We start from the raw sequence: 24,535 nt of genomic DNA, 5'->3' as shown, positions 1-24,535 counted from the left end.
TTGTAACTTTGTGCACAGTACGTGGTATATTGATTCGTTGCTGAATATTTCTGCCAAATTTTTGAACTTTTACTTCGAATTCGTTATTGTTAGAAATGTGGCACGAAGCACGTCGTCAGGAAAAGCTGATGCGTGCGCGCATCGTTGACTGCTCGAAGAGAGCTGAGAAACGAAGGAGATTCTACGACAGCGTGGTATGCTTTAGTCGTACTTAAGACAACACTGTGTGTTTGTTTGTGCTGTGTGTTTAGTGCTGCCTCTCTTCTCTATTAATGCATTTATTCATTTAAGCAAGGTTTTGTAATATCGTGTTTCACGTCAGTTGATTCTTATGCAGCCTCACTAGCGATTTCTCTCAATCCGAATTAGTTCTTTACCAATAACCTTTGCTTCAGTCCTGCTTTTACTTCCCTTGTTTGTTTATTTGTAAAAGAATTTGGAGTGGAATATGTGATAATTCATTTTCCATATTTATATACTTAATAGTGTTTTTTTTTAGCGAAAGGATCCGGACCAATTTATGCAACTGCATGGTCGGAAGTGTATTATCCACACAGATAAGAGCATAGCTAAAGCTGCTGAGGACAGTAATATTTTGTTAGTGAAGGAAATCCGATTTTGTTTATCAACTTGAAGACAGTTGTTAGTTGTGGTATGGTATTAAGGCGGAAATGGCAAGGCGATCCAAACATATTGATAGATCGTTTTGATGCTCGCTCTCACCTTGACTACATTCCACCAGTAAAAAGGAAAAATGTCGAGCCTGATAGGTGATTCTATTTATGAAACTTTTTTTTGATGTCTAATTTGGAATATCTCTCTTCTCATTCAGTGAAGATGAAAAACAAGAGATTGTCTGTGACTTCGAACGTTATCGAATTCTGGTGATCAACGAGTTTCGTGATATCTCGGAAAAGGTACCGATGCCCACTTTGTTTTATGATATTGAGAACGTAGTATATGCAATAAATCAATCATTGAATTTCACTTCGCACAGTGAAATTGACATGAACTTCCACTTTCATCTTCCATAAACCTTGTACGGGCTTATCATTGGCTTTCTTTCTCCTTGTTGCAACAATATGAACTCTATGACACTGAAGCTGTGTGTATTCATTCGTTAATTGTCGGTCATCTTTTCTAATCTTTGCTTTCAGGACTACCTTCGTAAAATTGCTGAGAAGGAATTTTGGCGCATTCCCAAGGATGATCAGTTGAAATCGGAGCAAGAGAAGAAAAAGTACATTTCTACGCCTGGTCAATGTTTTTTACAACAACGAAGCAGATAATTCAGGAAGTCAGCTGAATCTAAAGCTTCGATTGGATTCAATTATGAAAATTCAGTTGTTGTTAAAAAGGAAAATGAAAGTAACGATAGCGACGACGATGCGGATATAGAGGAGCCAGAGGATATTGGTGAGTAATTATGAAGTGATCCTTCATCATATAGTCGGATCAAAACTACCTAAAGCCAGATGTAGTTGCATAAACAACCGCGCTGTTGCCGGTTGTGATCGTGGTCGACGTGGAACTTTCGCTAGCCTTACTTCTATACAGTCAGCAACTTCGATGGTAACACGATCGCAACTGGTGGCTCCATAGAGCCATTTCGAGTACAGCCGCTTACGCAACTGCACCAGACTTGAGTTCGTTTTACCGCTACTGCAACGATCTGCATCTATACACTGAAATCCTTTAACTCTCTTCCTTAAGACGTGGAGCTCGATCTTCGTGGTGCCGACGCTGAATCGCAGCGTCGTGTGAACTGCGTTGGAGAAGCGTATGGTATTCGTCGTGGTAGCTTCGCAGGCCTTCTGCGAGCAGATGCTATTGCGCGTGCCGAAACCGCCGAGTTGCGACGAATCGACAGAGAGAAAGCAGCACTCGCTGTCCGTTTACAACCCTGTAATTAATCATTAGAATTCTCCATCCAAAAGCAAAAGAACGTTCTTGAATAATTGGAACATAACGGTACCACGACTTTGTGGTGATTTCGTTCAGTTTAAAAATCTCTCTTGTTCCTCCATTCTGTTCTTGTCGTATTTTTGTTGTTTAGATGAGCCTCTGAAGCCAAACTGGTCTCACGTATAAATACGCATTAATTAGGTCGCTGATTATTCTTTTTATATTGTGCTTTAAAAAAGTAATTTCAGGGTAGGGATTCGAAACATGAACGGCTTCTCTTAAAAAAGCAACGTGCTCTGATAGTTGGGAAAGGTTGTCCTGATGAAGCAACGGTTTCGCTTCTAAGGTTCGACTCTTCTCATTCTTTCCTTACTTTTCTTGCCTTTTCATTAAAAAAAACCTGCGGGATTATTCTGGAAGGGATTTCCTTGTAATTTGTTATAGGGATGTGGGTGTTCGATATTCAAGATGTTCATTCAGGATCGTGACGCTTTGGAAAAAACTCATTCATATCAAAGTAACGGCTGAACTGAATTTGATAGCGCACTTTACTCCATTTAGTTGCTGAGCATTTTAATTAGAAGGATAAAGGATAAACTCTCTGATATCAATCCGCCTGGTGAACGCCTGTGCGTTTATTTGCAATTCAAAATCGTTGCGGGTGATTATAAACGCATGTTGGCCTATACATTGGTTTGCATGGCCAGCCGATGTATCAAGTCTATGTTTTTACCTCCCAGACAAGTCTGGCATAATCGGGCAAAATAGCATGAAGCTCGGTACGGTTACTTAAGCGGCTGCCGTGAAGCAAGGGACTTGCATCCAGGTGGGACCATAGTGAACCACAGAAATAGGTGAGACTAGCAGGGGTCACCCACAATCCCAACCGCTAAATTCCGCTTCGAACGAAGCCGTTTATGTAACTGCATCAAGATTCATGTTGCTTTGACCCGACTACACCAATTTAAAGACCCGAATGGAAAAGGCTTCGTTGCCATTAAGGGTATTTCGAACCAACAATCGTGTAGTCACAGTCGGCTAGCCTCTTACCGTCTACTCAACACCTGCCGCAGTAGATACCCGAAATCAAATAGAAGTTTTATATTTTGGTCTTGGAATGTACAATTTTCTTTGGTAAGGGTCTTTCTGGCTCATCTGGCAATATTAGCTATGCTCACGAGTCTTCGACGTTGTGAAATTGGTGTATACCACAGCGAATAGGTTGTGAAATCGGTGTATGCCGTAGTGAATAGGTGCGTTTTGCCTCCAATACATTACGGCAAAACCTACGTTTTGAATTCTACTGGACACGCGGAGTGGGAGAAGGCTTTATTCGACATCTTACACTTATTATTGTGATAGGTAGATACATATGTGATTGATAAGTGAATCGAAGTGATTATCTAGTGAGGAACGACGATCATGATGTCTGTACAACAGCGAACATGAATACTGTACATTACAAATCAGCGACAACAAATAGCGAGTATCTAACGGTCTATCTATCTAACGGTGAACAACGATTGTTCAACTTTAACTTGTATGGATGAAGATGCACCGATAATGAATATCTCCGTTTAATCCTAAACTGATCTAGGAAGTATGACTTTTGGAGAGTAATGAAGACACGAGTGATACATCAGCAGGAATACATACTTGAGTACGAGCCAAGATAGCGAAAGTAAGCTACGCCGAATGGTAGCATTAATAGATATGAGCGGTATAACACTGAGACACGATTGAGCAGCAAGGGAGTTTGAGATCGGTTAGAATTACATTAACGCCACATGGAGGAAAGGCAATGCTCACCTGAGATGTAGACAAATATGAGCTAGATGGGCGTGGGTTCGATATAGCTTTCAAATGACTTGACGGATTTCCACCGCCCGACCAGCATGATGTTCGCGGGATCGATTCCTCTCCGGACCGCGTTTGTCGTAGCACCCCGTCGAAAGGAGTGCGGTGTAAGGAGCTGTCCTCCAAGTCCTGCGTCCAAAGTGGTTTGTTTGATGAGTCGTGAGGCGTAATCCCTTGAGTATGGCTTGCCGGAATTATTGCTGAAAATAAATTCTTCTGGCAAATAAGGGGACCGTTGATGGCGCAGCGAATTCCACAGTCTTTCTTCGCTCTCATTCATTCTGAACGCTACAGTACACCCTACTTCCTCTTGATCCGTCTTAGATTTTCTAATAGTAATCCACCATATATCTCCGCCTTTGTGCCTAAGGTCAGCAAAACGTAGCTGAATCACTTCGCTGACTCTCAGAAACGCTAAGAATGCCAGCAAAATCATGCCTGCTTCCTTGACAGCCATGGTAGATGAACTATTAAGGGCCCATCCGACCACTTTTTCCACATCTTCTCGAGTTGCTTTTGTCCTGTGGCGGACCGGAGGTCTCTTTTTGTTTCCTGTGCGGAGGAGTGCTCGTTGGATTTCATCGTCAACTGTCGGTAAAGGGCCAAAGAAGTGAGTCAACGCTGCCAAATGGTAGCCAATGTCCTGGTCCTTCCTTTATTGATAAGGTGGGCAAGAAACACGTTCCGTAACTTGTGGATCGCCTGGACGGGAACCCGAAATTTCTCCGCAAACTTCAGGAAGTCCCGCCGAACTCTCTTGTAAATCTGGAGAGTTCCTGGTGCTACTGCCGTATCCAGGCAATCGTTAATTATCCTTGCGACTTCGTTCATCCCTGCTTCAGCCGCAACCGCTGCAGTCTCTCCCGCGATTTTCTATTTAGGGGGCTCTGTCATGTCTGAAATGCATAGACTCTTGTTGTACGGTAGACCACTATGTTGTGTGGTAGGTTATATTATTGATCGCAATGTTCTGGAAGCGCGTCCCGAGCGGTATATAAGGAGGCTATTTAGCCGTTTGGTCAGTCTGTTGTACCCCGCATTCGCTGTTTGCACTATTCCCTTGCTGGTTTTACTATCTACTGACCGCTTTGGCTAACTCCGCCCCCCGCAGAAGGAAATCCTGATACTAATAGTTGTTCTCTGGGTCCTATCCTAATGCATGCGGTAATGCATGCGTATCCGAGAGCGAAATGACCTGTGACTCGGGGACATGTCTGGTGGGCATCTATGCTGGCCCCTGCCCATATCCCCAAGAGGTGACCTCTAGATATGTGGCTATCTTGTGCAACAAATGCAGACCTTGTTACCGTAATCCTAACTGGTCCTCGGGATACGCCAATGGATATTATTGTTGTATAGGCCCTACCTTGTGGATATTCCTCGGGGTATGATTACTGTGAACTACTAACTACTGTAATAGGGATGGGTGGGCGGGACTTGAGCTGTCGAAATAGCCGGAATGGTGATTATCCCGGCCCCACCCCCTCGATCGTACGCGGACGCAGCCGTCCGCTCGCGTCCAGCGGAATTCAAAATCTCACTTTTGCCTCCAATACATTACGGCAAAACCTACGTTTTGAATTCTACTGGACACGCGGAAAGATAAAGCCCGTGAGGGGGTCAGAAAGAGATCAAGGCAAATGCAAAATCGAAATCAAGCGATTCTCCCCCGAAGGTATATGAAAGAGAGCCTCCTTTTAACACCGGAGAGCCTGCGGGGAATATCATAAATTGCTTAATTTGGGGAATCCAACCGTTACCGTCTCTCAATATTGGGAAGAACAGGTGCGAGGCCCACATTGGAAACCCTAATATACCCCTACTCTTATTTGCTTTGGCACACAACAGAGTCTGAGCAATAAGAAAAGGAGGAGGAACCCACCAGCCGATTGAAACGGTCCACCATATTTGGGCCAGCGGTAAAAAGGCATCGTGAGCCACGGCCGCGTGGTTTTCGTCTCTGGAAACGAATCTTTCACATTTTCTACTAGCTGTACTAGCGAACATGTCCACCGTGCATTTCCCCCACACTCTTTGCAGCTCTTCAAAAATCTCGTCTCTTATGCACCAATCATCAAGATCAATCTCTCTAGAGGCTTCGTCAGCCTCTGTGTTGAATTCTCGTGAAATCCAAACAAATTCTATCCTTACTCTTAAATTATCGCAAAGATTCCAGATACGTTGGGCAAGAATTTGAAGGTCTGGTTTGGTGCTACCTTTGGTTAATATAACGATGGCTGCCTGGTTGTCACAGTGCCAGACAACTTCCTCATTGAGCAAGTAACCCGAAAAAGCTTCTAATCCCAATAAGATAGCAAAAAGTTCCCTAGCCGTACTAGACGCGCCAATTAGATCTGCGGGGAGATTAGTAGAAGAGAAGATTTTGTCGTGGTTGTCTAAGTATAAAACAGACCCTACTCCTAATTCAGAAGCATCAGAAAAACCTCTAATCGCATTGAGTAGGTGTCTCGATAAAGTCATTGAGATACCTTGGAATTCTGTATCAAATCTTAACCAACCTAGGATCTCAGTTCTCTCTGCTTGGTCTAGTGCCCATCTATACGTTAGAGCTGTTCCTAACTGTTCTTTCTTTGCTAGAGACGTGACCACTGCTTTCCACACTCTTCTTTTCTCTAAAGGAATAACTAAATGCATAGAAGCAAATGTTCCTTGCCATTTCATTCGATCTAACAAGGACGGTCCACGTTTATAAAGAAGCCTAGAGGCTATTTTACGACACTTCAATCTTCTTTCCTGTGAAAGATTCAAAGAGAACGATTTCAAATCTATTATGTGTCCTAGCCAATTCAGCTTCTGGAGCGGGATCCAGGTACATTTTTCTTCGGCCACTCGGAAACCGGCATTATCCAGGTCTTCTCTAATGACCTGGACGAATTCATTGCACCTGTGTGCCGAATCTGACCATATCAAGCCATCGTCAAGATAGACGGCAATACTGATCCCTTGCGATCGCCATTTAGCTAGTAGAGGTCTCATTAATTTTGTGAACACCATTGGCGCTGTCGATAAACCAAAAAGCAGTACAAGAAAAGTGTAGTACCGCTGTCTCCATTTAAAACCTAGAAACTTAGTCCATTTGGGGTGGATCTTTACGTGGTGATAACCTGATTTAAGATCGAAACCGGGCATAAAACCTCCTTTGGGTAACAGTGGGAGAACTTTTGCTAAATCCTCGAATTTAACTTTATTCTTTTCTATAGTTCTATTCAGCGATGAGAGGTCTAGAATCAAACGTAACTTTTTTTTCCCTTAGCTACCGAAAGAGGATTCACTCTTATGGTATGTCTGAATTGAGTGTTTATCTCAAGTATGGCACCCGATGCCAACAGCCTTTCAATTTCGTCATCAACAAACCTGTCGTTTTCATATGTTGAGGATGAATTTTCTCTTAGACATATTAGTGTGGGAGCTTGAATACATTTGGGGTGATAACCATTCAAAAGAACTTCACGAATGAAAGAAGAAAGATGTAAGGACATCCAAAATTGATATTTCTCATGAATACGACCAGCTATAAACTCACCTTCACTGTTTTGGGGATCCCTTGCAGTCCCTCGCAAAATGGCCGAAGCGGCCGTGGTAACAGTTGGGCCTTGGACGCCCCAAATATCCTTGCTAATGTGGGTTCTGCCGGCCCTGCTGGCCGCCCTGGTACTGCGCGGGTATCTGGTATGCGAAAAAAGGCTGGGTTCCTTGAGGAACGGGTGCCCATGCCGCTCCTCCGTACCGAAAGGGCTGACTAGGAGGCATATAGGGGTGCCTCCTAGTCTTCCATACGGCTGTGCGTGATACAGTGGGCTTTTTATCTGAGTAGAAGCATGATATAGAGGAAGGATTCCGTACACAAGAGATCTTTTCGAGGAACACATACCTTCATTCTTTTTCTTCTCCCTTAAGAATGCAGCGAGAATAGGATTAGTGGTCTGCATGCTTTCAGTCTTTGCATGCTGATCATAAAATTCGAATACTTCCGGATCCGTGTCCGCTATAGTGAGGAGTTCGTTCCTCTGCGTCAACAGGGTAATAGCACGGCTTAGATTGCCTCTTATCTCGAAATCTTCGGGAGCAAATTCCATAAGAGGAGTCAGGATATTCAGAATGCTAGAGTTGAAATCAAACTGTCGAGCCAAGCCGGGTTTTGAGAAATTGGGCTTTGACGAAGAGGTAGGAGTATTAGCCGACGATGGCAATGTTACAGGAGGTGGCGCCACAGTCTGGCGAGCTTGATTCAGCAGTTCTTCTAGTTCTTCTCGTGATATTTGAACGACTTCTTCAGCAGCATTGGGGAACGAATCCTTCCCTGTCTTCGGACATTGTCGATAGAGTAGCCTACTTGAGCTGTCGAAATAGCCGGAATGGTGATTATCCCGGCCCCACCCCCTCAGTCGTACGCGGACGCAGCCGTCCGCTCGCGTCCAGCGGAATTCAAAATCTCACATTCGCTATGAGACTACTGCAACTGCGTTTATCGAAAAAGTCATGACAGCTGACTGAAAAGTTTTTATGTTGCTTGCAGTCCTTTACCCCTGCTTGCGGTCTTCTTCCCTGAGAGTTCTTTTTTTTGTGATCCAATATATTCTTCTTTGGGTTACCATTCAGGCGTAATTTGGATCCAACAGAACAAATGTTGTCGTTGGTAATTTTAATGTTTTAAGATGAGGTTTGCACTGCACTATATTGCCTTCCCACTTCACTTTGATGTAAACATTTCTTGAAGTTGCTTAGCTTAAGTTTCACTAGGGAAGATTCATATACATTTATTTCCAGCTTTGTTGAGAATGCAGCAGCTCAAAAGAAGGCCATCCTGGAGTCTAGCTCGTCAAGCGAATCGGAGGACGATGCTAGGCCGCAGTTTATCACAACATTTGGTGGCGATGACCGGAAAGGTGGTGGTTTAGATTCAGTATTGGTAATTATGCTAACGTAGCAACTTGCGAAGCAACGTCAATTTTCTATGGCACATGTAGAGACTTACTTCTTTCAAGAGAAAAAAAGACGGAGCACTTTGTATCTTATATTTTATTTTAATCTACTAATAATGTTTTGGAATCTCTTTAGACGATGAAGAAGATGAAGAGAAGACAGCCACTGTTGGTGTGTTAGGCCCTCAATTACCGACTAAGGAGTACCGTCGGATGTTGTAAGCGTTTGGGTTTTTTTTTGAGTGTGAACTCATTCGAAAACAGCGGTCATTCTAGCTTTTTGCGTACTCTCCTGAATTCATCACAGTCATTTTCCTTCTTTTCAAATCACGTTAGGTACATATAGCTTCAAATAAACAAACTTTGAAAGGGTCACTTGTTCAGAATGATATTATTCCATTATTCATTGAGCTTTGCGTTTCTATTATTTCCAGCGATTTAACGAAAAGGGCGGAAAGTCCGGACCAGATGTTGCAAAAAGCAGGAGGCCGGGAAAGTGGTGATCGAAGAAGCCGTAGTAGAAGCAGAACACGTGAAAGAAGACGGTAGGCTATTTGTTTGGGAATTATTCAGGCGTTACTATAGGCGAAATTTACCAATCTTTCAATATCGAAGTGGTGTGCTGTTCTTATTTACGACGAGAATAGTGTACACTACGCAAAGGAAAAGGGGTTTCTCTTCTTTTGTGAACCAGACCTCAACTGATTGCATAGTAGTTTTCACTATCACTAGCACATTACTCATTTCATTAAATTTTAAATAAAGTTTACCATTGCACGGACGCGCTTCTCTTTTTCGATGCATTGTTTCATTCGAAACATGGATGCAAGTCATGTACATCCCATCCTTGAAGTTATTACACATGTGATAGGTGTTTGGTTTCAGATCACGTTCTAGAACTTCTAGCCCCCCGAAGCGCCGCTCTCGTTCTCGTTCGCATGAGCGACAACGCAGGTCCCGCTATTCTAGAAGTCGTAGCAGAGACCGTGACTATAAGCGTCGCAGTCGATCCAGATCTCATGAGGCCCGCAAAAGTCGTGGCAGTCCTGACAGGTGACACCATATTCATATCAACAGGATCCTCCACAGCTAGCAAACAAATCATATTGGCGATTTTTAAGGCCTCTTTTCCGTGACCGGCGGGATGATTTTGGTCACACATCATCCATACATCGACATGAATCACCATCGAAATCAAAATCTTCAAGCGCTGATGATGACGATATGCTTGAGATTAGGTAGTCCACTTTCTAGTTTGCTAGTACTACAATTAGTCGTGACCAGCAACTCATTCCTTGATCGGTTGCTGTTTTAACTGAATTTTCACTAATCTCGTGTTCTCAACTTTTTTAATTCCAGAGCGAAAACATTCTTGTCTAATATTCCTGGTTCCTGCTACTAGTGTAATGTTTGCCCAAATACTTCCAGCACTTCCTGATAACCCCGAAAAAAGTAGTACATTTCAAAATGAATAGTATTCCAAATTAACTTCTTACCACTTTCACTTTCGAGTTAATGACAAGATTATGGCTCACCAAATAATGAAATGACGTGGGAAAAGAGCTCTTTACAAATTCGTTAACATTATGGGACTATTAATGGGAGCTATGATAATGATAAATCGTGCAAAGGGCTATGGTTTTTGAATAAATGAGCATAAATAAATGAACATGGAACATTTTAAAACAAAGTATTCGTTGCGGTAAATTTTTAAGAGCACCTTGGAATGTAAACTATGGTGTATGAATGGAAACAGCATACTTCATCTCTCTGCAGTTTTGGAATATTTACGTTGCAAACTTGGGCACATACCAAATAGTTATTTTGTTGACGTAATTGGCATGAACACATCAATGCTATATTGAATCTCCAGACGCTTAAGCGGTGCAGAATAAACCTTATTGGCTCCAAGAAAAATACGGATACTTACAGCGCCATTGATGCTGGCGATACGCTTCACTCTAATCTCATTCACGACTGATAACCAGTTCTCTTCTGTTATTCTGGCCGAATGTCTGAACGCAAAGAGAACCGTTATAATTTAACATTGTCTCCCACTAGTTCCATCTTTACGATCAGCTCCCACGGAAGTATCCAATAATGGCTACCGTGCGAAGCTATCCCAATCTGCGTTCGCCATTCTGGAAGCTGATGTAAGAGACAACAAATTTTCTAAATGTACTTTTGCTTGGTACATCAAACAAGTTTAAAACAAAAATTGCCACCCGTAGTGATGTTGCGCTATAGTTTGCAATTCTAAGTTAAGTTATTTGCTAAGTTAATCACTTTATAGATCGTCAAGGAAGGTGAATGCAGGTTCATAATTTCAGTGCTCGAAAGGCACATGTCGTTTTTTGCATACTTAACATTACGCACATACCAGAAAAGTGTAAACACGGTTTTCGCGATTACTGGGTGCGCCAACACTAGAGGACTTTTCCTTGCTCTGTGTGCATAAGGTCATAAAGGCATAAAGTCAGTACACAAACGACAGAACATAAACATTAAAAGTCTAGAGTAGCAAAATAAGGGTTAACTTGAACTCAGCAGTAATGAGTATTACCATATTGAATCAAATGATAAATCTGAAACAAGCCAAAAGGCTGTAAAAGTTTTAAGCAGTTTATTGTGTCAAAGTTGGTAAAGATTAGTCAAAATAGTTTTTTTTTTAAATCCGTACACTTCACCGTGATAAATTTGTTTTAACTTACTAATGTAGCTGATAACGTTCGTTCGGAACTAGGGTACAATATCGAGATGAAGTGCATGCTGTGGTTCCCAAGCTAATGTTTTAGAAAGCTGTTTGCAGATCGAGTATGTCTGAGTCTGAAAAGGAGCGCATTGCAATAGAAAATCGGAAACGTCGAATAAACAGAACTAAAAGGATGGTGAGGTGGGTTAAGCAGCTTCTAACCTATAGTTAACCTATAGTTTTTTTTTTAAATTCGATCCACTTTTTTCAGAGAAAACCGTACCGCTGCAGCTAAAGAAGTCCACCCAGATTCTGATGAAGAGGAAAAGGTCAACTTAATTTTCTACTCTTTTTTGCTATAGTAGTAGAGCATAACGCAAGTATTCTTTCAGAAAGAAATCGCGCGCAAAATCAAGCTGAAGATGAAGAAGGCTCTTCGCCAAACCGTGGAAGAGCTGAAAGAAGAGCAAGAAGAGAAAAGAAAAGAATTAGAGAAGGAAAGACGTGTGAGTTGGTCGGAAAACGTTCTTAATATGATATGATAACATTTCGATTTAATTCAGTTTTTTCCATTGAAATGCAGCATACCACGAATCTGACGTAGCGAGGGAATCCACATGAAAGACTAGAGATGGGGTTGTAGATTGCGGGATCAGAGGTGGTTCCGCTCATTCCTTCCTAATCGTCCTAAAAACGATGTTGGAACGCTTACATTCCAACATCGTTTTTAGGAATGAAAAAAGTAGAATTTTTCGTGCCAGCAACGTTAGAGCACTCCTCTATGTACACGTTCCTATCTCAGCTGCTCAGTGGTTTTACTTGAATAGGCAGCCGAGGAGATCTCACTAGCTATCGACCGCTGCGCAGCTGGATGCGGCCTAAGTGTGGCGCGCTGAAATCGTTGTGAAAAACGGAACTTTTTTTACAACGATCAGGAAGAGGTGAGCGGAACCACTCCTGATCCCACAGTCTACAACCCCATCTCTAACTTGTCCAACGGTCCATTAGGTCAGATCAGGTCGTGGTATGATGCCTTTAAGTGAAGCAAGGACAACCAATGAAGCTTAAAATTATGTCATTATGACTAACGTTTCGGGGTTTTCGCTTTTCCCATCGCCAGAAAAGTGAAACTGTTCCTATCCGAAACAAGTTGCCGTCCCACAAAAAGTAAACCCATCTGGATTCCAATAATTCAATGGTAGCTTCGTGTAGAGTAGCCTCAACCCTTCGACAGAGAATCAGTGGAAAAAGGAAAATGTTTTAACACCGGATTAATCGGGTCCAAGTTTTGACTTCGTGCCTTCGGCTTTTTCATCGCATTTAAAGATTTGAAGTCCAGCATGAATCGGAAATATAATTCTCTCAATTCATTAATGTTAGTTACTATTCCAAGCAAATTTTGTTTGCTCTTCTACTTTTCGTTAATTAGTTGACAGAGTGAAAGAATTTTTCAAGTACTAGCGCCAATCCTTTGTTTTTGGTTGTATAACATACGTTCTAACATCTCAATGTTAATTAATGTTTTAGATAGAACCTACCTACCACCTTAGAACTCTTGTCGAAAGGCAATCCACTGTTGCATTACTAATATTTGCAGAGGTAGCAAATTTTCTGAAATGTGATGCGCTCACTATCTAGCAAATTCTACTAAAACTTTCTTTAACGATCTTTATATCCTATTTATGCGTTGTGTGTTAATGTTAATGTTACTAAACTAGGTTTGGTTGGATTTTTAAAAAGAAATCTGTAGGATCAGCTACTGTTACCTCCAAGGAGCAGGTATAACTGTTGAAAGTGGGTAACTTTACTTCGATGTAAATAGAATTGGACTGGTCACCAAGACTTCGCTAACGACTGACGCTTTGAATGCATTGTAGATACGCGATGAAATCCTATATGTGGAGGAAATGGAACGTCGAGAAAGAGAACGTGAACGCAGGCGGGAACGTAGAAGACAAGAAGACCTTTTGTTCGACGAAGAGCGAGATAGGCGAAGACGTCAACGACGGAGCAGAAGCCGAAGCCACGACAGAAAACGGGATGAACGATCGTCACGCAAAGGACGTGATTACAAATAAAAAAAAAAGGTTTCATGTTCATTTTTATGTTAGTCTTACTAATCGTTTCTTCTGAGTAAATTTATGAAGATTTGTCAACGTGAGTCTGTAAATCTAAAGCAGGAATCTCTTGTTTCAAGCTAACCTATTCTGAAAAAGATAAGACCCTTGCTTCAGGAAAAAAGTAGCCGAACAGTCTTAGGTAAACAGTTTGTTATCAAAGAAACCTATAGCCTTGTTATGGTCCACCATTTATTGTAGTGTTTAAGCAACTCTGGTTGCCGAAAAAAGCACTATCAATGATGTCTCTCTTTGTTATTTAGAAAAAAATCGTTCCTTTTGTAATGGTAGTTTGGCATATTTTACAGCCTTTATCATTTTGTAGGTAAAAAATTCGCATAAAGTGTCGATAACGAATTCTTCTATTCAGTCAAGATCAGACTAACTTATCTATTCCCTTTGAATTCGTGTATTGTACAAACGAATTTCACCTGTAGACGCTCTCGGTGAGCTCTACGTGGTTAATTGCGGCGGAAAATATGTGAAAATCCTGATAGTTCTAAAATCGAATAAATTGTGACGAACACTGACTGATTCGATGCGGAGTGTTTGCAAGTTCGGCCAGTGCGTGCTAGCATGAAGCAAAACAGTGGATGCGGCTCGGCTATGGATAGCGCAAATAACGAAATCAATCGCGTGAACGATATGGAGCATCTAAAAATACCTACAATTCCAAAATAACAGAACAGGCTGGACATAAATAGCTCACATGACTACTATAACTGAGCTATGTGTTTAGAGTTTCAATGACCTGATAAAAATCCATAGCGTAGCTGGGCTGTTTTTCTCGGGTTTTCTCTCCGTTCTAGGTCTTAAATTGTCCCGTACAGATTAAATGGTTCAAGCACATTATACGTTATATTGGATTAGTCCGTTAGTTGATCGAATTCGCTAGTGTTTTTTACTTTGGTGCTTTATGACTTTTCATCTGGTTTTAAGTTTAGCCCTTCTCATGACACAAACGTATAACACATGAAAATTGTAAAGTCTGAGTTCATGTTCTTTTTTGCACTACACAAAATTGATCACACATATGCTTCAATTTCAAATTTTCATCCTGTGCTTTCTATTTGTATATGATTTTTTAAAAGCAAGTGGATCCACTTGTGTGACTTCGTGGAATCAATTGGAAATGCACCAAACAGGTGTATAGGTCATATCGTCATAAGCATAAGCATCCTGAAATGATCAACATGTTTCCTGTACTCCTCTCTGTCCTTTACATTCCATTTACTCGAATTCATGGTTGAAACAGGTGTTATGATGAAATAGGATACAATTTCATTTCAATCGATTTATACAATCACAAAGCCAAGTCATTCGTGAAACGAAACTCTAGCAATGGTAATTTAATAATACTTGACTTCAAGATTTGGGCAACATTGTTTGGGAGAGGAAACTGAAGGTGACCTTGGAAATGAGAAGATGGTTTCCAAGTGCCGGCTAGTTCACTAAAAAGGCGTCAAAATAAAAAGTATGTGCACAGATCAGTGAGTTAGCTCGTTGCCGGCACAAGAGGCGCACGCAAATAAATCCTAGATCAAATTAAGCAAAGAGAGCTGCAACGACATCTGCGTGCGTCTCTAAACGTAGAACCACCTTAAATCCTATTCCTACTTTAAAGCATTTGTATAGAATCGGAGACTAGAAGCAATGAGATGCGACGAAATTGGTTTAAAGTTGAAGTGTGGTTTAAAGCCTTTTGGTGTGAAATACAAAAGAAAACGTTGGAAAAACTAAAACAGAGAAACAATCTAATATAGTTAACTCAAAATTAAACGGCGGATTCATAATTGAGCAGGTCCTTTTAAATTTGCTAACCTAACTTTGCTAAGATGTGCACGGCAAAACCATGCATATCTAAAGACAGATCTGATGCGGGAAACATCAGAACATCAAATGACTGAGAATGGCTGAAATCAGTTGATAACTTTAAAGAACAGATGAAATAATTGATAGTCTGCGTCCGCTTGATGCTAATCTAAAGTTGAAGTGTACAATGATGTCCAAAGAGTCCTGCATTTCCATGAACCTTCTCGAAATTCTGCTGCGCAACTCTAAGCATCGCAACCATTCATAGCAGTACTGAGTGCAATGTTCTTATATGCTTGGTCTGTCTTTAAAAAATCTTAGCGAAATCGAGGATCCGTAGCCAAAGGGGGAACTGACTCTCAAAAATGATCGCCACTAAATCGAATGCCAATGATGTTTTGAACCGGATTGCAAATTAAGATCAGTACCCATTCTAGGAAACGACCACATCGTGGCATTTCTCAGACTAGTTAGAAGACGGCGAAAAAGATGTTAAAAAAAGATAATAGAGAGCTCTAAAACAGACAGCATTAGCTGTGATTCTGGGATTATATTACATCAATGATAAAATAAAAGAACCTCGTCAAAAATGCTGCACGAACAAACGTTACGTTGTCACAGTACAAGAAAAACGTCATTGTTGTAGAATAGCGGAATAATAAAAATGAAAACGGAACAAATCGAAGATAAACACAGATTCTCACATAATTCTACTACGGCGCAAATGGACACTTGATGAAAAGAAAAAAAAATAGGAACACCACCCAGAAGCTTGCTTTCAAATGCCTACTGTAGTTGCTGTTGTTGGAGAACAGCTGGAAGAGCCGCTTGTTGCCACCACAGTTTGAGCGCCTCCAACAGTGAGGTTTGCATCTCGACGAACGGTATTTGATGAGAAACCAGGCAACGTAGGGAAACGTATACCAATATCCCGAGATAACTTCACTGGTACCTGTAAATAGCAGGTTTCGAGAACCACTAAGGATTTCTTTACAAAGCAGTCAGCAGAAAAACCTGGTGGTGATTTACAAACTTCCGTTTCTATTTCTTTTTAAAAATTCATATTTCACACTAATTCTACTACTTCACAGCGTTGAATTCTAATTAACAGGGTTTTTGTTGAATAAAATCGTCCAAACCATAAAATCCCTGTGATTCGTACCTAGCGGTTATGGCAGGCCTGGTTGAATCGTTTTTTTTTAAACGAAAATCTAACAAAAGAAGAAAAGTATAATAAAATGAGATGGAAGAAACAACCAGAGTTCGAGACAACTTCAACAACATGCTTATCTGTTTCACAAATGAAATGTGTACCCATATAGACGGATTAAAACGACATGAAGCGAACAGTTGCGTAAGCGACTGCGCTCGAAGCGCGCGGTGGAGCGTAGCGGTTGGGATTGTGTAAGGATCCTCGCTACCACCGCCCACCTCTGCAGTTCGCCGTGGTCCCACCTCGATTCCGACCGCTGTTTCCACCGCACCGCTTCGAGCGCAGCCTTACACAACTGCCAATGCTTCATTTCATTTTAACCCGACATTACTGCATCAAGCAAGAGAAAAACAAAAACGGAAGTTCATAACTTTCCACCTACAAAAGGTGACTTGTGCAAGCTAGGTTAGGACAACAAAAAGAACTAAACCATGCTAGGCAACGTGAACGGGAGAAAAGCCAACTCATGAGGATACGCACAGGTTGCGTGCTGCAGCCCTCTTGGAGTGGGCGTGTCGACTTTCACAGCGCGGAGAATCACTGTTGTGAAGGCGGCGCAAGAAGGCATGGCGAACTGTGGTTGGCGGGCATAGGGCTGGTAGAGTGACCAGCTTTGCGGGATAGTTTGCGAGAAGCTGCACGAGCTAGCAGCGAGGAAAATGTGCTCTAAAAATACAGATCAACACGGCCACACACCGCATGACGCAATCACAGAGGGAAAAGCTCTCTCGAAATTAACACCATCAATCACAAGTCGTGACGAACATTCGTTGTTATAATGATATATTTCGCAACTGCATGACTTTGCTGTTATACTCACAGTGAGGCTATGGCAGCTAATAAGAGTCGGCGATTGCTGTTTGAAGAAATGCAAGGTACCAGTTCAAAAAGGAAGTTCATAGAAACATGCACTTTAATTCTCCTCTTGAAAACAATGTTGTATCAGCCATACCATGAATGTTTAGGCTTGATCGCTGAGGAGCGAGATCCTTTGTAAATCTCCAAAGTGAATCCAAAGCGTCAGGAACCAAAATGTATTCCTATCAAAAGCACAACATGACATTGGTTGAGTTGAACTCGAAACAAATACATCACGAAACGACTGAGAATGCATAAGGGGAATCGATCTAATTCAAGATCGAGCAAAATGATTTCAAGTATTAGAATAATTAGAGTAAAAGATAAGAAGGTGATCGTAGAACTAAACAAATGGTAACTAGTATGGCGTCGAAACTGGCGCTTGTAGTACGCCGTTTTTGGTACTCCTCTCAAAGATAAAACTAACCTTATACCAGGCTTCGAAATTTGCATAAATAGAAAAGCAAAGCTTTAGTGAGCCATATTTAACTATGTAAACATCACGTGACAAAAACCGAAAAAGATCGTAATACAATCGTGGTGACCCACCCAAACGATCGCCAAGCCCGAATTGACGGCCAAGAAGGTTTTAGTGTGTGTTTGGTGGGGCTGGAAGGAAATCATCCACTATGAGCTTCTCCCATCAAGGGAAACACTCAATTCGGACCTATACGGTCAGCAACTGACCAGACTAAAGCAGGCGATCGACCAGAAGCAGCCAGTAGGAAAGGCGTGGTGTTCCGTCAAGATAAGGCTAGGCTACACACATCTTTAACGATGCGTAAGAAGCTCCGAGAGCTTGAATGGATAGTTCTACCGCTCCCGTCATATAGTCCAGACCTGGCACAAAGCGACCATCGCCTTTTCAAGCATTTGCAAAATTTTCTTGATGATACAAAAGTACCCTCACGAAAGGCTTGCGAAAATGAAGTGGTCAAGCTTTTTGTAAATAAGGACAAGGACTGCTCCCATTGCGAAATCATGAAATTGCCATCAAAATGGACAAAAGTTATCTATCTAAACGGCGCTCATTTCATCTAAAGCGGTTAGTCCTAACTATGTTAATTTCATCGTCAAAATAAAGCGAAAACCGCTACCAACTGTTTATTTCATCTGATATAAAAAGTACGCAACACATTATATTCATGGAACATTATTCCCTAGAAAGGAGCCTAAACATTATTGAAGATGATGAGGGTAGGAGTAGTAAACTAGTACAACGCCATGTTCTCTTTGTAGAAGTGCAGAGTAATACCCTACCTTCTTCTTCTTTTTCTTCTGTTATATTGTCGAGACAACCATATAGGTCAATTTTTTTTCTCGAAATGGAAGCTTCAAATGAGCCTACTGCTTACGTGCAGCGAACTAGTGATAAATATTCGTTTGAACCACATGATGCAAATATTATTAAATCCTTAAATGAATGACACTTATTAGTTGCCCAAAGCCTCGCAAGCGACTCAGGATGGTGTGTACCTTTGCCCTAATCCAAAAGTAGAACATAACTGAACCTTTGGAAATTTCTGACATGCAAATCGTGCATAGAGCATGCGAAAGATGTGTTTGAGGTGGATGTTCAAAAAAATACCTTCTTCTTCGATTGTATGAGGAGATCTTTGTAAATGTCGGACCGGAGGAAGCGCTGATAACTGTCATTTTTCATCAAACAAAATATGTGGTCCTGAAGACATTTTTAAATTACTGTCTGAGTTGGATAATTGAGTAGTAGGGTTATAACACGAACCGCTGCTTCATCAAAACTCCAACGATTAGGATTTTTGAGATTCTCTTCCGTTATTTCCATAACCTAGAAATGAAAAGAAGATTATTCACTCAATTACAGCAATACCACAGTAAAATAGGATTATGAAGTGAATATGGAAAACAGCAGACAGGAAACCTTGCAGTCCACGTTGACAGGAGAAGTTGCATTAGAGTCTATAAATTCATTGTAGATCTCCGTTACAAGAACGGGAACCATTCTGCAGCTGCACTTTCGCAGTTTTTGTACCTATATTGATGTACTTACACGGCTCTTTCTTAGAAAAGAAGGCTATAAGACTTAGACTCCCATACCTCCCACCAAAAGCGGAGATTTTCACCAGAATACTCCTTGTCAAGAAACTTCTGCAACGTTTCCCTTCCTAGGACATCAGCGAGCAACTCTTCGAAGCACTCTTCCCAGAGTTTTAAACGACGAGTAGAGATATCTCCGGTGCTAAACAGGTGATCTTCGATGTACATAAGCATTTCTGATAATTAATAGTTTAAGAGATCATCCAGAAGGATAAGACAAATATGCACCTATAGGTTTAGAAATGATGATGAACTAACATTTTGTCATGTTGCCAGAAATCGACGGTGTCGCTAATCCAAGGGTTAGGTTGGCTCTGGAAAGGATCGGGAACGGAACCCAAAGGCGTCAGGAATGGATCAAACACCTTCCGATGTTCGTAGTATGCCAAATAGCTGCAAAAAGCATAAATAAATTCGAATAAACAATTTCTTAACAAGAAATAAGGCTTACTTCTCGACTACCTTCGAGGTTCGCAGGACATTTTTTGATAGTCGGCTGTTAAGTTGGTTGATCTAAAATAGAACCACGATGTCGAAATAAGCCTACTGGCAGCATTTAGAAAAAATAAGAGAAATCGGGACTAGAGTTCTGTTTTCGTCTTTAAAAATGGTTTTCATACTAAGAAAAAAACGCCACTGTTTTCGATAAAAACATGAACATTACCTCTAACTTTAAAGTGTCTTGGACTTGTGTACACCGTCGGAGACCTGGTCTTGCGTAATAACTGTTCCGAAATGATCCACCAGTACTCGATGATAAGCTACTACTGAAAATACTCACAAATCTGTCATGTTTAAAGATGGAGATTAATCAAACCAATCAAAAAAATTACAAAAATGACTCAAAGAATACAAAAACGATACAATACTCGGAGAAAGTTGGGAGAAAAACAAAAGTTCGCAAATTGGAGGGCGAAAAAACGTTCCGGGCAGAAATAGAATCCCGACATGCCTATGAACATTTTACACATATTTGTCATGACTCTCCCATGTTGAAGACTACCAGTTTATAATGATGTTGTAAAGCACAAGTAAATGCAAAATTTTGCCAATAACTGAATGAAATTGGCACAGGAACTTTGCACCCACATTTCCCATTAATTTAACCCTAAATAGCACTTCAGCGAAGCGTAACAAGTTTAATTCTCGTTCTTCGTTAAGGTAGGCAGGAAAGCATTCTCCTGTATTTAAGGAGAATGCTTTCCTGCCTATCTTAACGAAGGACGAGAATTGTGAAAAGTTGCGAAATGTGACAAGCAATTGTGAAAAGAATTACGCACCTGCTCTGAGATGTCTGCTGAGCTGTAGCTGGTGCACCATTTGATGTGGAAGGCATACTAGCATGGGCAGCAGCAGCACTGGTAGAGTATGGGCTACAACCTGTTGACGCTGCAGCGTTCAAGGCTGCGTGTCCCCCACTGCTGTACTTCGGTCGACCAGAACGAGATAATTTACGGAAGTCTACCTAAAAGAAAAAGTAATAGCTCAATAAGAACGTTAAGACTTACAGATAGAGAGAAGTGAAAAGCTTGAAAAAAGGAAAAGTGAGCCGTGAGATGGTGGTATACCTCTGTTGTGTTCACACATCCCGGTACAGGTCGATGTACATCCCAGAATGCTCTTTCTTGGCTGTCCAATATTTGTCGCTCTAAGCGATCTCTCTTTTTGTCAACTCTGAAAAATACATACTCCGAAGCGTTTTAATGCACAGAAGCTAGTTCCTTACTTGTACTGAGCTTCTGCTTGCATGAATACAAACTCCCATTTACGGCTGAACATCTTCTGCAGCTTAGCTAAGTTTTCCGCCTCAAAATCCTCCAGTTCCAAATGGGCTTTGTTCTGCATTGTTCGTTTACAAAGGTAGACTGCTGCAATATTATTTTCGCTGAAGATTTACAGAAATTCTGCGAGAGAAAGAGAAGAATTAGAAAAGTACCTCACACCTTAAAAGTATGCAAGTGTGAGCACGTGAACACCTCAAGAGTGAACAGATTTGAGTGACTACATTTTAAAAAGGTGTCTAGTCATATGGAATCCACTTACTGAGAAAACGCGGTAAAACTGAATCAAATACGCTCAGGTCACCTGACTAGGCTGCTCTAAAATGTCAAATCTTTGAACTGTCTAAGGTCAGAAATGTTCTAGCTGTGTTTAAAGACATATATACATACATACATACGCACAAGAATATCAAGAATTTCAGAGAATGAACGCTATAGAATAGTAATTTCAATTTAAATCCGATTCTAGACATTGCGTGGGCTAACCCAGTACTAGAAAGTTTTCTGACATGCTAAAAACCTAAATTTCTGTTCTACTTTGTACTTGAGAATGTATGGCAATCATGGAAGTGGGACGTACGCACAACAGTATTAGTTTGCAGTAAAATGCTCGAATGCCTGTGCTTTAAATCACCGCCTGCAGTTTAGCAAGTACTTCTCGAGAAGTGTTTATTGTGAATATCCTCTGTAATGAGTTTTTGACGCTTATAGCAGAAAAATCCTGATGATTATAGATGATACGCCTCCCCCACTTCCAGTATATGATGGCGACTTTGACATATAGCGACACAGGACACAGAAAGCAATACGCCAATTTATGATGATCAATTCGACCACCTCCTCTTATGGAAACAAAGATGTAGCATCAGCCATCCTTTTAAAAAAAATGAGAAAACATTTTCTATGAGAAAAAGGAAAAACGTACCATAATCTGTGTTTTCGGGTTCCCAACAATTGGATGGCCAAAAATACGGAGTTTGAAACCGATAGAAGGTTCCATCATTTTTTACTGTGAGTACGTGATCGTCTATTTGAAAAAGGTAACCATGTGATGCGATGAGATGTGCGAGGTGGAGAGCGTCAGCTGAAATCACAACTGTCAATAGGACAAAAAAATAACGTTTAAACTCACATCCCAGGATACATCAGCAGGTGAGTCATGAAGATTTATTTAAATACAGCATTAATTTCAGAAGGAAGAGTTTTAGACATAAATGAAAATAAGAAAATGAAACCGCACTACTGAAATAACGTCTGTGGGATCTACCAAACTTTCCAACAATGTATACGAAAAATATAACGATGACGACTTGAAATCAGATACTTAAAACTGAGAAGATTCGGGCCGAATAAGGTGAAATAATTGAAGGAAGTTTCAAACAACAAAAAACAAGATGCGAGAATAACCGAACAAATATTCCTAGACACTCACACAAATCTGACATATCCAGACTCTTCATAATCCATGCTATGAGATCTTGACCCGTGAACACGGATGGCACCTTAGAAAGGAAACTTTTGACGGTCTTAATAGGCACGCCCGTTTCTGCATCAAGCATATGATTAACGAGGGCTTCCATCTTCTGATAAACCATGTGGTTCGGATGAACCAATTTCTCCTCCGAGTTGGCATTCACCCTACAAAAATTACTATCAGCTGGCCAGAGCATTAGCGAAGAAATGGTAATGATTGAAAATTCTTTATTATTTCCACGTTTTGTTAATTTAGAGACTGAAAAGAAAATAAAACAAAACACAGTTGTATACCCCGTCATTCGCTTCTTTTTCTTTTCATGTTTCTAACAAATCTTATCATAAACCTCTATATTTTGATGTGTCTTGGGAAACTTGAGAAATGTACAAGTAGTAAATTGCTATGTACACAGTACTGAACAAATTTTCCTATTTCTAAAACCATATGTTTTAATGAAACAATTAAGCTTAGTTTTCTTAACAATAAAAAAGTAAAGTTAAAATTCATTACGCTTAAGGTGAAGAAACTTGAGAAAACCACATGTAGTACCACGAAACTAAATTTTGCAACAAAATTGATTTCTTTGAAGAAAGAAATAGTTTCTCAAAAAAAGTAACATGCCTCAACCTCGGCAGGGCCATTTCCGTTCAATGCCACGTCCCCCACCCTGCTATTCCATGTCTAGGAAGGATCTGAATGTTGAAAAAATGAAAAAAAGAAAAACAGACGCAGAAAAAAAAATGACAGAAGACGGTAATACGCCAAAATGAAGAAAGCTAAGGAATAATAGATGTTCGTAAAATGGGTTACATGAGAGTTGTGAAGTTTGAATATAGACTATAGGCTGACTATAGCTAAAAGAATCTAGAAGCAATATATACCGCTAAGCGCACGGATATTAAATCTCTGTCAATAATCTACAAGTGACGCTGACACAGGGGAAAAAAGAAAAAAAGACCGGCCTAAGGAATGCACAAAGCAACAGTAATCAGATTACACCGGAGGACAGCAGAAGAGCGTTCACAAATGTGCACGAAAGGTTCGGAAAAAAGTAATTAATTCAAACACTTTTATGAAACAGGGACTAAATGTATTTGTCGAACAAATCCTAAATGCTTGTACTCCACACGTGCTTTTTTCAAATAAAAATAAAGGGAAAAATGTAACTAGAGTAGGACATCTAACCAAGACTTCTTGAAGCAAAAAAGAGCTAAAGAGAAGAACATCTGAACCACTAAACAGTGATTCAAAAAGAAAGACGCTTGATTCATATAATCTTCATCCACATTAAAAAATCGTAGGCAGAATCATGGCGAAATGGCGAAGAGGGTTATTAATTCAAGACTTGCTATATGAGCACATATAAAACCACATCACAAATATTATGCAGAGAAATTACTGATCATTTCAAGTGTTATGATTGCAGAGGTTCAGTGAAACAAACACAAAAAAAAACGTCTAAAATATGCCATATGAAGTCACCTCACTTTTAAGAGGCACTCTCCCACTTTACACTACATCTTTACGACACATCTACTTTGAAACTCTATTAGGAAAAAAATCACTTTCACTTGCACCGACACTGCAGTACAAATATGAGAAAAAAGCTGACGGTAACATGAATCTCATTTTTCGCCTCTTTAAAAAATTAATACTAATCAAAAGAGTCAATGAGATACAAAAACTTCGTATGTGAAGTAAAGAAAAATTCGTGTGTTGAATTTGCCTATTGTGGAGCAAGAAGGAAATACTTCTGTCTACGGCGAGCTGATCGGTAAAAAAAAAGTGGGGCAGTGAAGTCAGAGGA

The 24,535-nt window shown here is 40.7% G+C and overlaps 4 protein-coding genes across 6 annotated transcripts; 1 reads left to right on the top strand and 3 right to left on the bottom strand.

Moving 5' to 3' along the window:
- Positions 1 to 95: 95 nt before the first annotated feature.
- On the top strand, positions 96 to 13,475 carry RB195_014045 (uncharacterized protein; the record flags this gene model as incomplete). The annotated part of the gene is made up of 17 exons (XM_064204146.1): positions 96 to 194; positions 500 to 597; positions 666 to 770; positions 833 to 917; positions 1,158 to 1,240; positions 1,295 to 1,416; positions 1,714 to 1,889; positions 2,154 to 2,251; positions 8,551 to 8,669; positions 8,842 to 8,923; positions 9,140 to 9,250; positions 9,591 to 9,758; positions 9,827 to 9,943; positions 11,515 to 11,598; positions 11,669 to 11,726; positions 11,790 to 11,903; positions 13,275 to 13,475. 17 exons carry the CDS (start codon positions 96 to 98, stop codon positions 13,473 to 13,475), a joined length of 1,920 nt encoding a protein of 639 aa, XP_064060027.1.
- On the bottom strand, positions 5,383 to 6,777 carry RB195_014047 (uncharacterized protein; the record flags this gene model as incomplete). The annotated part of the gene is made up of 1 exon (XM_064204148.1): positions 5,383 to 6,777. One exon carries the CDS (start codon positions 6,775 to 6,777, stop codon positions 5,383 to 5,385), a length of 1,395 nt encoding a protein of 464 aa, XP_064060029.1.
- Positions 7,399 to 8,378, bottom strand: RB195_014046 (uncharacterized protein; the record flags this gene model as incomplete). The annotated part of the gene is made up of 3 exons (XM_064204147.1): positions 7,399 to 7,589; positions 7,655 to 8,115; positions 8,308 to 8,378. The coding sequence occupies 3 exons, from the start codon at positions 8,376 to 8,378 to the stop codon at positions 7,399 to 7,401; spliced, it is 723 nt and encodes a 240-aa protein (XP_064060028.1).
- A 2,629-nt stretch (positions 13,476 to 16,104) lies between the features above and the next one.
- RB195_014044 (uncharacterized protein) lies at positions 16,105 to 23,369 on the bottom strand (the record flags this gene model as incomplete). 3 transcript variants are annotated; one of them, XM_013453104.2, is made up of 14 exons in its annotated part: positions 16,105 to 16,278; positions 18,986 to 19,078; positions 19,142 to 19,204; positions 19,298 to 19,408; positions 19,474 to 19,615; positions 19,732 to 19,866; positions 19,925 to 19,986; positions 20,138 to 20,240; positions 20,754 to 20,938; positions 21,042 to 21,147; positions 21,200 to 21,341; positions 22,180 to 22,338; positions 22,687 to 22,892; positions 23,350 to 23,369. In XM_013453104.2, 14 exons carry the CDS (start codon positions 23,367 to 23,369, stop codon positions 16,105 to 16,107), a joined length of 1,701 nt encoding a protein of 566 aa, XP_013308558.2. The 3 variants fall into 3 exon arrangements, with proteins under 3 accessions (XP_013308558.2, XP_064060026.1, XP_064060025.1); XM_064204144.1 differs by lacking the exon at positions 16,105 to 16,278 and adding an exon at positions 17,077 to 17,205; XM_064204145.1 differs by lacking the exons at positions 18,986 to 19,078; positions 19,142 to 19,204; positions 19,298 to 19,408; ... (8 more) ...; positions 22,687 to 22,892; positions 23,350 to 23,369 and adding an exon at positions 16,584 to 16,610.
- Between the last annotated feature and the right edge of the window lie 1,166 nt (positions 23,370 to 24,535).

Source organism: Necator americanus, chromosome V, assembly GCF_031761385.1.
Source record: "Necator americanus strain Aroian chromosome V, whole genome shotgun sequence".
Lineage (NCBI taxonomy): Eukaryota > Metazoa > Nematoda > Chromadorea > Rhabditida > Ancylostomatidae > Necator > Necator americanus.
The sequence above is the reverse complement of the archived record's forward strand: the minus strand, read 5'-3'. Positions and strand labels throughout refer to the sequence as shown.